At 37.5% G+C, this 17,194-nt stretch overlaps 1 protein-coding gene and 1 long non-coding RNA gene across 3 annotated transcripts; one reads left to right on the top strand and one right to left on the bottom strand.

The window, feature by feature from the left end:
• The first annotated feature begins 2,172 nt into the window (after positions 1 to 2,172).
• Positions 2,173 to 4,837, top strand: LOC127855176 (uncharacterized). The gene is made up of 3 exons (XR_008037382.1): positions 2,173 to 2,894; positions 3,239 to 3,332; positions 4,108 to 4,837. It is a non-coding gene; the product is annotated as an uncharacterized LOC127855176 (long non-coding RNA).
• A 3,052-nt stretch (positions 4,838 to 7,889) lies between these two features.
• Positions 7,890 to 14,183, bottom strand: LOC127855171 (uncharacterized). Of its 2 annotated transcripts, XM_052390583.1 has the most exons (2): positions 13,351 to 14,183; positions 7,890 to 11,005 (listed from the first exon to the last, which is right to left on the bottom strand). In XM_052390583.1, the coding sequence occupies exons 1-2, from the start codon at positions 13,796 to 13,798 to the stop codon at positions 9,954 to 9,956; spliced, it is 1,500 nt and encodes a 499-aa protein (XP_052246543.1). In that variant the 5' UTR covers positions 13,799 to 14,183; the 3' UTR covers positions 7,890 to 9,953. The 2 variants fall into 2 exon arrangements, with proteins under 2 accessions (XP_052246543.1, XP_052246544.1); XM_052390584.1 differs by having other exon boundaries at positions 7,890 to 14,183.
• Positions 14,184 to 17,194: the final 3,011 nt, after the last annotated feature.

Here is a 17,194-nt window from a genome sequence, read left to right as displayed (position 1 = left end):
GATTGCAATGATGATTGATAAAAAATAATAACTAAAAAGCACTACTACTACTGCTGCTGCAACAACAACAACAACTACTACTACTACTACTACTAGTACTACTACTACTACTACTACTACTACTACTACTACTACTACTACTACGTCTAGGCATTATCCAAATATTCCTTTTTCAGCCATAACTTTTCCATATATTCATTGAGTTTATAATAACTTGCCACAATAAAAGAATGTGTCTCATACAGCAAATGATGTGATTCAATCCCAAAGGGAAAGGTGAGTAAAAAGGACAGAAAATAGTTAAAAAAAAGATCATTGCCATTAATGTCTCAGCTTTGCCATATAAAGATCGAGTTTGAAATAACTTGGCACATATGTTGACCTTGATGAATTAGTTTGAAAAATGTGTTTAAACTTTAAGAATTCTAAAAGTATACTCTTATAGACTTTATAGTGTACCATTTAAACAACTTTTTCCATGAAGTTTTGAAAATGAGTCTAATTTTCAACTAGTTTCAAGCAGTATAAATCATTTGTCCTTTATGGAGAATATCATTAGGATATAAGTCAAAACCAGAAAATATGAATGCAAATTATATTTCTTAAAAGGAAAAAAAAGAAATCATTTGAATAAAAAATAAAAAATAAACAAATGAATAGTGTCATTTTTAGCACAAAAATTCAAAACATGCTTATTGTCTGTTTGTAAAATCAATTGATAATTATTCTTGGTGGGCCAAATAATTTCTATGCATTTTGAGAAAGAATTCTGCTCTCAATTAAATTACCAAAGAGACAGAAACAGTTAAAATAAATACTTTTCAAGTTTATGATAACATGCTTCATGTGTATAGTTTCCCCTCTACCTACTTTTAAAACTTAAGTCAATCATCACCAATTACCTGGATTGAACCAGGCTCCGGTTTACTGTTGGTGACCGGCTAACCAGATGGAAGAAGTTGAAGAAAAGAATCGTTAACGGCTGCACAGTTTCCGTGGTGCTCTTCATCATGGGGATGAACCTGCTGATAAATGCTGCCCAACGAGAGACACGTGGACTAAAGACAGAGTCAGAAATCTATCTCCCATCTAGCAGAGGCTTCATGGATGACCTCATATTGACGACAACGAAACACGTCCAAGCTAGATGGATGTTGACAGCCCTGACGGATGTCGCTTCATGGGGAAGAATGAAGTTCAAAGCAGCACAATCCAGATCTCTCGTCATAAAGAAAGGACAGGCAACAGAGAGGTTCAAACTCTACGTACAGAAGGAAGAGATTCCTTCCATAGTGACGAGTCCAATAAAATGCATGGGCAAGTGGTTAGATGCAAGCATACAAGATCGCGACAATATCAAGAAGTTAGAGCAACAGGTAGAGAAGGGTCTCAAGAAGATTGACCGCTGCGGACTACCCGGCAAGTTCAAAGCTTGGCTCTACAAGCACCCACTGCTCCCAAGACTAATCTGGCCGTTGATGCTTTACGAGGTATCCTGAAGTACAATAGTGGAAGCCCTGCAGAGAACCACTAGTCGACATCTCAGGAAGTGTCTACGAGTTCCACCCAGCTTTACCAGTATTGGACTCTACTGGAAAAGCAACAAGTTACAGCTCCCGCTATTTTCACTGTTAGAAGAGTTCAAGACAGCAAAAGCAAGACTTGTGTTGACCTTGAGGGACTCTCCGGACGAGCTCATACGTGAGGCAGGGATCCAAACCCGAACGAGCAGGAAATGGTCAGCGACAAAGTCTGTGAGCCAGGCAGAGAACGCGCTCAAGCACAAATACATTGTATGAGTGACTGCTGTTGAGAATGAAGGAATTGGCGCGAGAAAGGTGGTACTGTGGAGCCGATCAGACCAGAAAGAGAGGCATGCCATGAATCAGTCTGCGGTCAGGAGAGGGGAAGAAAATTCCAGACAAGCAAGGGCTGTAGAAATGGGAGCACAGGGAGCATGGACCACATGGGAAACCGCAGACAGAAAGTTGACCTGGGGAGACATTTGGAAGTATGAGCTTTTCGGTTTTCCTTTCTTCTCAGGTCTGTCTATGATCTACTTCCATCCCCAGCGAACTTGTGCCGATTGGGGACTCACAGAAGATCCAAAATGCAGGCTGTATGACAGAGTAGCACCCTAGAACATGTTATGTCATCTTGCACTACAGCACTGACACAGGGAAAATACAGATGGAGGCATGACTTGGTCCTCAGAGAGTTGGCTGACTGGCTAGAGAAAGAACGGAAGAAGGAACGTGGCAATTACCCTCGCCATGGGCACATCGCTTGCGTCAAATCGGGTGAGACCATGAAGACACAGAAACCAACAAAAGCATCAATTCTTGATGGCACGAGAGACTGGAAGACCTTGGTAGAAGGCTTGTTTTCGCAAACGTGGTTCAAACGACCCTTTGACCAGATATTGTATTGTGGTCAGAGACAGGAAAGAAGCTCGTCACCATAGAGCTTACAGTACCATGGGAGGCAAGATGTGAAGAGGCCTTCGAGCGGAAGAAGGCAAAGTACACAGAACTCATGGATCTGTGCAAGCAACAAGGCTGGCGTACTTGGCTATTTCCCGTGGAAGTTGGCGTTAGAGGGTTCTGTTCCCAGTCCGTGCACAGGCTGATGACAGCAGTACGAACTACTGGCAGGGAGAGCGAAGTGGCTATCCAGAGACTGAGCTACGCAGCTGAACGGGCATCAAGCTGGCTGTGGCTGAGGCGAGAGGAGAAGAGCTGGAGGCAATCAACCAACACGAAGTGACTGATTACCACTGTGGGCCCACCGCTATCAGAATGTTCATGGAATTAAAAGGGCCGAAACATTCTAAGACGGCGGCATCCATGCTGATGATGTTGGTAGAGGAGCAGTCTATAACCAAGCACAGATTGGTTAGACTGTATTCAAACTAAAATAACTTAAGTCAGGCAATCATTGAATAAATTCTCACAACTACAAAAAACGTATTTAATTAGTTATAATTGATAATGATACACAATCATTTATAAATAATTTTGATTAATTATTACAAATAAGTAATCAATTAAGTTTAGACAAATTAAGTTATCAATTAATTTTATATTTTGTTTTGTTTAAATCTTCATATTGAAACTATAAATGTTTTAATTGTAGTTGCAAGGCCAGGCCATTTGTTCACATGACTGTTTCAGGCCTGTGTTTCTGATGACTGTTTGTGTTTCAGACCCTTGTTTTGACATGAATGTTTGTGTTTCAGGCCTTAGCTGCACCAGCTGCCAGAGGGGCTCCTGGAGGGAGAGGTGCCGCTGCCCCTGCAAAACCAGGGGCCGAAACTCCTGCTCTACCAGAAGGTTGAGAATTACTCCTTGCTTTCATTTTTTATAATTTAATTAATGTAATTAATCTGTAAAATTGGTGTTGGATGTTGCCATTATTGCTCATTAAAAGTGGTGATTACATTTATTTTACCTGTTAATTTGAGTTGTATAGATGTTAGCACAAATATGAATCACATGCAAATTAAGCTGCAATTATATATAAAAAATGCACTGGGAAGTTGGAAAACATATCTTTGAAGGCTTGATCATTTAAACTTTTAGCTTGTGATGGGTATTTGATATTCAATAAATATATTTCACATCTTAGCATGTGAGCAGAGAAGAGATTGTCTGTAGTGTCTGAAAGGATTCTTACTGTCTGAAGTTTAACCCATTTATGCCGAGTGGACTCTCCCATCCTTCTAAATTGGATCAATTTTTCCCAAAATTAGGGATGTTTAGTATATTTATTTATATAATTAGAATATTTCTTACAGAAATTACTTTAAGCAAACAGCGAAGACCCTAATGAGACGCCGCATAATGCGGCGTCTCATCTGGGTCTATGCTGTTTGCCAAGGCCTTTTTTCTAGACGCTAGGCATAAATGGGTTAAGTTGATTATCATAATCCCCATGAATTAAGTATTATAAGGTCCAATAAAAAGTTCCATTATACCTATCTGTTGCATTTATTAGTCTTATCTTTGTGTTATTATAAATACTTATTTACCATTAAATCACAAATGATGTTTTTCCCCAAAGACCTATAAAAATACGGTATTCTCTAGGTTTTTGTTTTTCCTAAAGCCAAAAATATCCAGTGAAGGAGGAGCCAACCAAAGAGGAGGCCGCTCCTTAACCAGCCCTTTATTAGGCCCCGCCACAATAAACACGAAGTCCTTCAGGCCCAGCCTTGGACTGGCCTGGGCACATAGGACAGCCAATGAGATTCCAGATGCCAAGAAATATTATAATGAGGTCATCGCCATATCCCCAGATGTAAAGGTTCTTTCAAATTTTAAAGAAATATAAACATTAAATAAAGACGTGACACACTGAAATTGTGATTTACTGGTAGGTAATAAGATAGATCATCTAAAGTGTACAAAAGCAATATATATATGTTCTTATAAAAGCATACATAATATCTATATATTTAAGATTGCATGCATATTATTAAATTCTGATTTGTTAACTGTTTATTGCAAGTCTGGACTACATTAAAATCATTAATTATACGTTGAGAATATCACTATTGAAAACGAATTTTTATCTGTGAACTTATCGTGGTGTTCCAGTCCTTGCTGTCATTATGAATAAATCAAAACAATTGTGAAATATATCGCAATCTCAACTGTATGCTATCATTTACGGAGCTCATTGATTCTTGATAAATGGAGGATACAGTAACACCATGTACAAGAACATACTACATGTATTTCGGGCAATTAGATAATGTCCTACCAATAGAGGACTAATTTGAAACACTTGCAATAAACTGTATATAATCAAATTGAGATTAAACCATGTAACATGGTGCAATCTGTATTTGTCAAATTGTGAACAGACTGCGACCGATTGCAGAACAGCGTATTATAAAGAACTGACACGCATTTTATCAGGTCTTAGCCATAAATCTTAGAAAATGACAACGCTCAGTTACATTTTAGGTTTGACATAATTAGCTTTCTTATGTAGATAACAGTTGTATTTTTAAGCTACAATTTCAACTATTTAACATTGAAAGAAGCGCTAAGATGTGTACTGTAGTAAAATGATTAAGGGCGTCATGTTAGGAGAGACAATTTTCAAATGTAAATAGTCTCCCTTGTGACTTATCATATTAGCCTTGTTCTGGGAAAACTTGGCTTAATGCATGTTAGCAAAGTGTTGTCCCAGATAAACCTGTGAAGTCTGCACTGGCTAATCATGGAAAACACTTTCTGCTAAAACTTGATTTGTGTTAAGAAAATACTTTCTTACAAAAAAAAATATGAAAGGGAATGTGTCTTCCCTGGTCAGCCTGTGTGGTAGCACAGGCTAATGTGGGACGAAACTTTACGCACATGCATTAATGTCCAATTTACACAGAACAAGGCTCATAATATCATACCAAACGTCACACAAAGAACTACAATTTTGTTGTGACATGTCCTGTATCATACCAAAAGTCACACAAAGAACTACTATTTTGTCATGACATGTGCTGAAACTTTTGATGTCAATCTAACAATGTATTTTTTGAATGCACTCTCATGATAAAAGGAAAATTACACAAAACTTTGAAAATAATAAACGTAACATGCATCATTCTTGCAGTTGATGTGTACTGCAAGATTTTCGTCTCGGAAAAAAAACCCGTTCGATGATGCCTACATTTTCGGTGACTTTGTAATATGACGACCCAAGACTTGGACCAAACATGATCACCTATGGCAAAATTCTTGGTCTTGGTTAATACAGATTTTTAATATTATTGTCAACGATAATCATACATGTGTTTGAATTGTTACCTGAATACATACTTAGCTTTGTCATGAACAGGATTAACAAGCTGAATTATACTATAATACAAATGAGCCGCGCTCGGTGAAAAGGGGGTTTAATGCATTTGTGTAAAGTGTCGTCCCAGATTAGCCAGTGCAGTGAACACAGGCTAATCAGGGACGTCACTTTACGCCTAAATTGGATTTTTGTTAAGAAGAGACTTTCTTTTAACAGAAAATATCATAAAATCGGAAAGTGTTGTCCCTGATTAGCTTGTGCAAACTGCACAGGCTAATCTGGGACAACACTTTACGCACATGCATTAAGCCCCTTTTTCATAGAGCAAGGCCCAAAGTTATTGTGGGATACTTTATCATCTGTTTTCCTCAATACTAATATGCAAAAGTACTTATCATCATTAGGTACTTAAATAAATTCACGCACATAGGTATCTGCATGTATTATGTGGAGGAGCTTTATTTGCCAAAAAAACATTTTGTACATGTATAAGTTAAATGTACCGATTTCTGAACCATTGTGACGATCACATGAACCATCAAAAGAAGCAATTAACCACTGTTATTTGAAGAGTCTAATGTTACTAGTTGCACATTAAGTACAAAAGGTCATTGGACTTTTTCTGAAATTATATAAAGTATATGAGCAACCAGAAAATGGACAACGTAGTACATGTACTTCAATGCCTGAACACTTCTGTAAATAACATTAGTAGACTACACTTGGATATTTATGAAAAGGATATCCAGTTAAGATGACATTGTCGAGTCATTTTCAAAAGACATTAAAGAATAAAATAATTCTGTGTTTCATACAGTGCTATGAAAGAGTTGGAATTAAATCGTAATATATAAGCCGGGTTCTGGGGAGATCTGGGCTATATGCATGTACACAAAGTGTTGTTTAAGAGTAGCCTGTGCAATAAACACAGGCTAATCAGGGACGCACTTTCCGCCTAAACTTGAGTTTCATTTAGAAGAGACTTTCTTTAAACAAAAAAATCACTTAAAGGCATAAAGTGTCTTCCGTGATAAGCCTGTGAAAACTACACAGGCTAATCTTGGACGGCACTTTAAGCTGTTCCATAGTGGAATATTGTTAGGATACAAGTCTTTTATTTAATTGAAGACACAAGTCTCAAGGTAGTTTAAATTGGTTTTAATAGTCAAACTAAAATAATATTTTCAATATCTTAAATTAATACAATGGTATAAATTATGTTCTAGCCAAATCCTCCCTTACATCTGAATTGTGCGTGATTTAGCCGGAAAGTGACAGACATGAACGGAAATGTGACACATACTGCGTCGCAATTTAACACATCCAATGACTATTTTATTTGCTTCCACAACCAATGTCTGCCTGTGGTCTAATCAAGAGAAAATGCAACTACATTAAAGCGAGATTATACGATTTTTTATATGTGTTAAATTCTAATATATTGATAAAATATGTCACAATAACACAAAATAGGCAAGAAAATTTAAACATTGAAGACGAATTTCATAAAATGCAGCAAAGACAAATTAGCGCCCCGAGCCGATTGTGACGACTATATTTCGTATAATATTTTCCTACAATAACCGAAGCATTCGTCTTTTTATAAGGATAAGAGTAAGTGTTCGTGTGTCGTATGAATATATATTCTGCAGGAATTCAAAATGAACCGTTAAACTAAAGTTAGATTCACATTGTACATGCATTATATATATGCTGGCAAATTCCACTGTACATACATTTTCGATTTCAGAATTAAATATCTCGTTTATTTTAAATTTTTCGACACATGTTCTTCTAAACTTTTATTTTAATTTATATTGAAATATATGTATAATAAGTTTTTCACAAATTTTATATATATTCATAAATTTTTGACAAAATCGTATACCGGTAATCTCGCTTTAATTTATGGTGACATTAATTGAATTTTCAACCTCCAAGGGAAGGAAATACTAATGTTAAATATATTAATCGTCGGTCATGAGATATTCATGTACTCTAACCGAACATTTTCCTGAACTTTAAATAAACTTATTCTTATAAGAAATTAAGATTTATACTCAATTAAAATCAGACAAGGCATAAAAGGTTTAGGATTTTATTTTATGGCATAACTGGCTAAGAACATCAGACTTAAACAATGACTAGGTAAAGACTAGAAAAAACATGATACAAGTATTGCAAAAATAAGTCTGGTATGATTCAAGCCAGTATGCCATCTTCTTTCTTGGTATTGGCTTATGAGCCCAATCCCCCACAAACAAGGCATACTGGCAGAGTCCTTAACCAGAAGGCATTGCTCTTCAAGGTGCGAGGCGGGGACGGATGGTGGATAATGTTGTCAATCGATCAGTTATCTTGTTTGTAAACAGAAGGCGCATGAATATTAATTAGCTGCTGATGCGGTACGGGTTCGACTTTTCGGAATCGGGATGCTGATTTGGTCACGTGATAAAGAAAATACCGGAAGTGCGGAATGTAAATACTAAAGCGAAAGTAGAATGGGATTTCTAATTTTGCATAAACTGCGTTTACTACGTAAACTTCAATTTATACTCAATTAAAATCAGACAAGGCATAAAAGGTTTAGGATTTTATTTTATGGCATAACTGGCTAAGAACATCAGACTTAAACAATGACTAGGTAAAGACTAGAAAAAACATGATACAAGTATTGCAAAAATAAGTCTGGTATGATTCAAGCCAGTATGCCATCTTCTTTCTTGGTATTGGCTTATGAGCCCAATCCCCATAAGAAACAAGGGATGATGGAAAGCGCATTTGACATAATAAATTGTTTTGTGGCCAAGAAAGAAGAATCCTTGAAGAGCAATACATATTAAGCGAGACACAATAATAATATTTTTATATGATACAGCTGTGCACAACGTGAAGACAATTTGTTAATTTCTATGTATAAGACTGTGTGAATCTATAGTACGTAACATATCAGTTTTAAATAACTTTTTAAACTTGCTAATTCATGGCATGGCCAAGTAGCTGAGTGATGTGCATCAAAAACAACAACAGCAAAATAATCTGGGAGTGAAATTGCCTACGATAGCAGGCTTGGAACGAAATACATAGACACATGCGTTTTGCAAGTAGACTTGCATAAAACATTTTAAGGAACAAGTGAGTAACAAAGTAAATAACAGTACTCTATATTTGAGTACGACACTGTGTATACTAAACAAAAAGAATCACTGTACATATTTTCAACAAAATAAACACAAACATTGCAACTATTGGTACATATGAGAGAATGACTGATAAAGCAATTGTGAGTGCTACCTAGGATGGCAGGCGGTGAGTGATGGGCCTACGATAGCAGGCGGTGAGTGATGAGCCTACGATAGCAGGCGGTGAGTGATGGGCCTACGATAGCAGGCGGTGAGTGATGAGCCTACGATAGCAGGCGGTGAGTGATGGGCCTACGATAGCAGGCGGTGAGTGATGGGCCTACGATAGCAGGCTGTGAATGATGGGCCTACGATAGCAGGCGGTGGCGGACCTACGATAGCAGGCGATGAGTGATGGGCCTACGATAGCAGGCGGTGAGTGACGGGCCTACGATAGCAGGCTGTGATGATGGGCCTACGATAGCAGGCGGTGAGTGATGAGCCTACGATAGCAGGCGGTGAGTGATGGGCCTACGATAGCAGGCGATGAGTGATGGGCCTACGATAGCAGGCGGTGAGTGACGGGCCTACGATAGCAGGCTGTGAGTGATGGGCCTACGATAGCAGGCGGCGAGTGGTGGGCCTACGATAGCAGGCGGTGAGTGATGAGCCTACGATAGCAGGCGATGAGTGATGAGCCTACGGTAGCAGGCTTGGTACAAAGTACATATACAAATATAATTCAACAGCATCAAGTAGGCTTACAAAAACATTTGAAACAAACAATTGAGTAATAATCATAATAAAAAACATAGTGTAGGGGAAAACATCAGTCTATATACGAGTACAGTATTTGAAATTAACACATATGGGAAACAAAGCTGGTTCACTGTACATATTTACAAGAAAATGCAAATGCAGCTAATGCAACACGCGTTTCTACAAGTGTGTCAATGACATTCGAGAAGGTAAATTCAACTTCGAAACGTGAAGTACGCAAGCAAACTATGTTATGCTTTAATTTACCTAATATAAATTTGACATGGCCTTTTGTGCGTGTTGAATAGTAGTTTTATCGGTGTGAATGTAAGTTGTGTAACAATCTGATGACCAACGACCGAGTGTTTTAATTAAATGATCTTCGATCCTCAATTTTGCGCAAGTTGTAGCCGCACCAATTCTAAAGCTATGACCATTATACTTAGAATCGTCCATACCAATACTTCTGAGAACATGTTTTAAGTTACTTATGAATTTTGTTCTGGTCAATGGTGATCCATTTTGCATGATGAAGAGGGCATCTGAGTTAGAATGTCCCCTGTACTTCAGATATTTTTTGAGTGCTGCTACAGGGCAGACTTGGTTGTGTGTGGCATATACAAAAATTTCTATACCTTTTCTAAAAGGATCAGATTTTGACTGGTTTAGATGTAAAATGATAAATTCTTCGTTAACCTTAATGTCTTCTAATCTGAGTGTGCTGTAATTGATTGGCGCTTTCTCATTCACTGTAAATTCTCCGCATCTTAAAAAGGCAAAAAATGCAACACTACAACAACATGACATTAAAATGTCTTCATACAATCCGAAACAACCTTCTTTCAATTTTTGAACTATCTTTTTTAATAAAACAATATCTATCGGGAGCCTTTCCCGTTTTTCTTTATTTTGCAATCTTTTTACTGAATTAAGGAATGTGTATACCTTAGCGTTTGTTAATTTTGACTCTAAAGGTGAATCTTTTCCATGTCTAATATAAAAGAAACGAATGCCACATAGATATAACTTGATAGTTTGATACTTAAGTTTTAAAAAATGATAACAGTAAGCAATAAAATTGATAAGTAAATCATTTGTCACTGGTGGTGGACTGCCACCAACATACACAACAGCTTGGCTGCGTAAAAATTGTTTGTAGCAGTCCATTCCCGTGCTGTACACTTTCAGGGTGTTTCCACTAACTGAAGATTCCCACATGTTTTCCACCAACGACTTCAACCCCACATCACCTGCGACATTCCCGGGCATTCCTCTGGGTTCTGTTTGGCTTGTGGCGCCGCGGCTCGAAAGCGGGCCATCTGAAAGCGAGAAAGAGAATCGGCTATTATATTTCGCTTGCCGGGAATGTGCAAGGACCTGAAGGTGAAGTTATTGGTGGCAGCTACCCATGTTAACTTTCTCATTAACTTCATAATGTCCATACATTTTGATCTTCCTTTATTGAGGATGTTAACAGTCGCTTCATTGTCACAATGAAAGAGCAGCCTTTTGCATTTCCAGTATTTACCCCATAACACTGCTGCGGCAACTATCGGATAGAGTTCGCGGAAAGCCATTGAGGCATCACTTGGAATTTTGACAGGCCAAGAACTACAGAACCAGCTATTCTGGAAGAAAGCTGCAAATCCTAGCGTAGAGCTTGCATCCGTGTACAATTGTAAATCGTCTGCTGATGTTGTTTTTTCGTCATAGAACATGGATACACCGTTCCAGTTCTCGAGAAATTTTAACCACATGAGAAGGTCTTCTCTGCAGCTCTTGTTCAAGTGGACAAAGTGGTGTAGGTCCTTAACTGTTGTTGACAGTTTAATCAAATATGACACGAAACTACGTCCCGGCATAATCACTCGTGATGCAAACTGAAAGTGACCTAATAGCTGAAGTAGTTGTCTTTTTGTGCACGATTTTTTATTTAACATGAATTGTATGAATTCTATAATTCTTTCTACTTTATCGCGCGGTAATCTAGCCTCCATACTCAACGAGTCCAAAATGACACCTAGATACTCCAAGCAGGTGGTGGGACCTACTGTTTTAGAAGGAGATATTGGTACCTTAAGTCTATTAAATATATGTGTCAGTAGAGCCATCGTTCTATCGCCATCGGAATCTGCATGTTGCACCGTCAGAAAGTCATCAAGCAGATGGAAAATCAAGTCAATTTTGTAATTGTTCTTTGCGATCCAACAAATTGCCAACGATAGGTTGTCAAATATTTTTGGCGATGATCGACTCCCGAATACTAAGCGCGTGAACACATAAAATTTGTCTTTCCATCGCACCATGAAGTATGGCATCTGTTCAGGTTTAATAGGTAGTAACTTAAAAGCATTTGATATGTCTGTTTTGCAAAGGATAGCGCCTTTTCCGGTTTCTCTAATAGCGGCTATAGCATCGTCTATTTTAACGTATGAAAGGCTGCACAGATCTTTATCTATTAAATCGTTAATGCTCGAATGATTCGTATCATTACGGGGCGAAGACAAGTCCACAATTAAACGTTTTTTACCGGAATATTTTCTCTCCGCTATACCTAAAGGTGAAACCCTATAGTGTTCGAAAGGAGGAGTCTCAAACGGGCCTTGTAAAAACCCATTATCAAGTTCTAGCCTCAACAATTTGTCCACTTCATCAGGTTGTTTTAAGGCAGATTGTAAATTTTTACACACTTTTTGGTCGTTTGGATAAGGCCATATCAGAGTATCGAAACCTTTTTGCAGGCCGTCGCACAAGTAACTAACAAAAAGGCGATCGGGGTGTTCTACTAATTCTGCTCTTAAATTGTCTATATTAATTGGCGTAGACGCGTTGAAAGATAGTCACTCTGATTTTTGAGAACGTGTTGATGGTGTTGTGTGTTTTCTTGTGTTGTCTGTTTGAGATTGTCCACAGGAGATCTTCTTGTGACTTTCTGACTTGCAGTTTAGACAAATATGAAGTCTAGGACAACCTCTTCTGGAACAGCCTTTTTCGTTGTTGAAATTGTTACAAATTTCGGTCCCTTTATGCATGATAATTTTTCGACCAAATTTGTCCGAAGAATCTCCACTGGTTTTTGCATACTGATTTGAGCGGACTGCTTGGGTTAAAGCGTTTGCACAGAATTCAGATTCATGTAATACTGAGTGGCAGTGTTGGCACTGCCTGGCTCTAGTACCGCCTAGTATCAGTTGAAAGTTTTCCGTGTCGCGCATAGCCCAGTTGACCGGTATACCATTTCTCACAGCTTCCGCAGCCTTGCTTGAAAAGGCGAGGTGGTAGTCATAGAACTTTTCTCCGTAAAAGGCGTGAATACGGCCTATGTCAATCTCGTATTCATCGAGCTCGTTTTTCCTATGCGGCCACTTTCTGCACATGACTCGCTTGTATTTACCGAAAGCAGTCCTAAATTGTTCAATGGTCAGCCTTTTCTTTAGCCTAAAGTCATTTTTGAAGGCATCATTGTTCATATCAAAACCTGGGATCAAGAGAGCTGCCAAATTTACGTCTCTACCAGCTTCGATCTGTTTGCGCAGCGAGTCTGACACGATATCGAGGTGTCCTAGCTGACTGGCAGGGATGCCATTTCGGTTCTCTGAGGCGCGAAGCCTTAAACTGTCAATATCACACGAATTGAATACAGAAGAAAAATCAGGGCTAATACCTCGGTAGATGTCCTCCAAAGTGGGGCTGTCAGTCGAAGTCGTGGACGTGTCTGTTGAGCCTGAACTATTTCCTTTTTCATTCAGGCGTTTCATCGTCTCGGTAAATGCCGACATCGTGTTGCTAAGTGTTGACAAACACAATCCTATGTCAATTTGAGAGTTGTTTGCGCCTTGACTGCTTATAGTCGATGTGTCGTTTAGCTGCCTCATAATCGGCGATCTGGATCGAAGCCTTTCCTCCGATCTGATATTTATTTGGGCATTGTCATTGTCCGAATTCCTGACACTGTTTTCTTTGTAAAGTGCCTTCAAGGCAGCCTTTGTGAGCGAAACCGGGGCTTTGATTCCAATTTTTTGTAGTTCCTCCCGATATTCTTTAGCTCCCCAATTCTCCGGGTTCGTCATATCGTAATTGCGTCGTTCCGACCTCGAAGAACGAGACGCCATATTTCTTTGTTAATCTTTCCGAGTCAAACACAATTTTCTTTCGCACAATATAACGTTTTTAAAAACGGCGACAAAGTCACAAATCGGAACACAATAACGGCACGAATTTGTATATTCTTCAATATATCATCTCCGAATTCGTAAGTTTTTAAAACGTTAATAAATATAATAATGTTGTCAATCGATCAGTTATCTTGTTTGTAAACAGAAGGCGCATGAATATTAATTAGCTGCTGATGCGGTACGGGTTCGACTTTTCGGAATCGGGATGCTGATTTGGTCACGTGATAAAGAAAATACCGGAAGTGCGGAATGTAAATACTAAAGCGAAAGTAGAATGGGATTTCTAATTTTGCATAAACTGCGTTTACTACGTAAACTTCAAATATATGTATCTTATATTATACCACAGAACATTTAATAACAATAATTCTATGTAATACCCTCTATTCAATGTCTTAATTTTGTATATGTTCTGTGAGAATAATTTCTAAATTAGATTAATGATGACGATTCTGTTCTATGATGGTATTTTTATATGATTTAATATACATTCCATGACAGTAATTTTCATGTTATTTAATAACAATAATCCTTTTTTACGATAGTAATTTAGTAGTTATAATTGTATCCATGAATATTTTATCAATGATAATTGTGTCCTATAAGATTCATAACAACCATATAATTCTTACTAATAATTGTATTATGTGACAACGCACACATATTAGTCGTGTTCTGAGAAAACTGTGCATAATGCATTATGCGTAAAGTGTCGTCCCAAATTAGCCTGTGCAGTCCGTAAGGTGTCGTCCCAAATTAGCCAGTGTAGTCCGTAAAGTGTCGTCCCAAATTAGCCTGTGCAGTCCGAAAAGTGTCGTCCCAAATTAGCCTGTGCAGTCCGTAAAGTGTCGTCCCAAATTAGCCTGTGCAGTCCGCAAAGGCTAATCAGTGACGACACTTTCCGCTTTTATAACATTTTTCGTTTACATGAAGTCTCTTCTCAGCAAAAATCCAATTCATTCTTAAAGTGACGGCCCTGATTAGCCTGTGCTGACTGTACAGGCTAATCTGGGGCGACATTTTACGCACATGCATTAAGCCCTGTTTTCCCAGAGCGCTGCTCATATAATTCTATTTGCATGCCGGTGCACTTGATAGGTATGTAAAGATCCTTAAAGAGAAGTTCAAGAACAAGACCTTGCAGCAGGTGTACGCCGGGGTGAACGGACGCAATGTGGATGACCCTGAGATGCAACAGTTCTTCAAGTTCAAATGCTGGATATAGACCTTAATGTTCAGAAGTAGCAACATTTTGCAGGGCCGGCTGGGGTTTTGTCATCCTTTTGGAGATTCAGGTTTTGAAAATTGGGAATGTGAATTGGGTCTTATGTTTATTTTAAAGCTTGCATTATATTTATGAAAGCTATGATCATGCTTAGCATTTTAAAATATTAATGTACATTTTATGTATGTTTGAACTTGTATATATAGACTCCTTTATTCAAATTTGATCTAACACGAAAAGAAAGTTTATCAAAAATATATTATACCACATAACATATCATTTTTATAATTATCATGTGTGTCACATTTAAATCTATTTGGTATTTTATTCACAATGTTGACTGTCACTAAAATACCACCAGATACGGGGCATTTTTTTCTTTTGAAACTGAAATAATTAATTTCACAAGTCGATGATTATATCAAACCTGTCTCAAACGAAATCAGTATGGTGTTTTTTGTAACTGCACTTTCATGCGACATTTTAAATGTATATATATATATATATATATATATATATATATATATATATATATATATATATATAAACAAAAACGCTGTATTTATTTTTGCCGAAGCTTTCGACCTCACGGTCTTCATCAGCGGCCATTTTTTATTTTCAGATCAAAAATGGCCGCTGATGAAGACCGTGAGGTCGAAAGCTTCGGCAAAAATAAATACAGCGTTTTTGTTTACATACAACAAGGCTTATAGAGACTTTGTTATATATATATATATATATATATATATATATATATATATATATATATATATATATATATATATATATATATATATATATATATATATATATATATATATATACTAAGTGCAACCTTTAAAACAGCCCTTTAAATCTTCTTTATAATATTTTTATTACTGTGGTGGGGGACATATTGTTTTTTCCCTGTCTGTTGGTTTGTTTGTTTGTTTGTGTGTTTGCGTCAAACTTTAACATTTGCCATAAATTGTGCAATATTGAAGATAGCAACTTCATATTTGGCATGCATGTGTATTTCATGGAGCTGCACATTTGAGTGGAAAAAGGTCAAGGCCATCCTTCAAGGTCAAAGGTCAAATATATGGGTCAAAATCGCTTATTTAATGTACACTTTTGCACATTGAAGATAGCAACTTGATATTTGGCATGCATGTGTATCCCATGGAGCTGCACATTTTGAGTGGTGAAAGATCAAGGTCATCCTTCACGGTCAAAGGTCAAATATATGGGGACATAGTGTTTCACAAACACATCTTATTTAATTTAAGTTACAACCACATAATTTATGCCATCATTAGATGTGTCTGAATGTTCAACATCAATACCAAACATTGAAATCTAAGGAAATGCCAATAGTTTCTTTTTGCATTCACATATGTACAAGTCGTACGTCAAGCGTGTTATATGCATAACATACACTGGCATCTATCATATGAACGTGCATTTAATCACCTGTAGCTATCAATGGCATGTATGGACTTAAACCTTTGTGACATTTAGAGGCTTAGTTCTATCTCTCCTCTTTTATCTCCCTAAATGAAATCTTGTGTACAATATTTCTGTGTACTTGCCCCAGGGCTTCTAACATCAGCTGAAAATTCAGGGAGTCTTTGTTGTTGTCTTTTAATGTCCACGGATGTCGGAAACCGATCTCAAAATCACTTTTTGTTCAAATTGTGATAAATAAGTTACAAAGATGGAATTGTGTGGACCTTTGAATGTGTGACCTAAATTCGCAGCAACCGTTACTTCGTTTACACGCGAAAAGCGTTTAAAATATATACTTCAGTTATTTAACACGAAAATAGTTAACGTTTATGGGAGTAAAAGATGGGTTGGCATTCTTCAAGGTACTGCACAGCTACAAAAAGATCGTTTGAAATTTTACAAAAACAAACACACAATTTAGATGTGATTCGTGTTTATGTGAAACTGTCAATCTTCCTTATTTTATCGACAATAGATTGACTACAGGCAAATTAATACTTCGGCATTTACCCTTTTAAAGAGCGTTCAAAATATGTGTATGGGAATTATACGTGTGTCTGATTCACCAAACAACAAAAGCAATATTCGACTACGCGCTCACCGTTGGAATGGTGCATGTG

Source organism: Dreissena polymorpha, chromosome 13 (assembly GCF_020536995.1).
Source record: "Dreissena polymorpha isolate Duluth1 chromosome 13, UMN_Dpol_1.0, whole genome shotgun sequence".
Classification (NCBI taxonomy): Eukaryota; Metazoa; Mollusca; class Bivalvia; order Myida; family Dreissenidae; genus Dreissena; species Dreissena polymorpha.
This window is presented reverse-complemented; position numbering and strand designations above follow the sequence as displayed.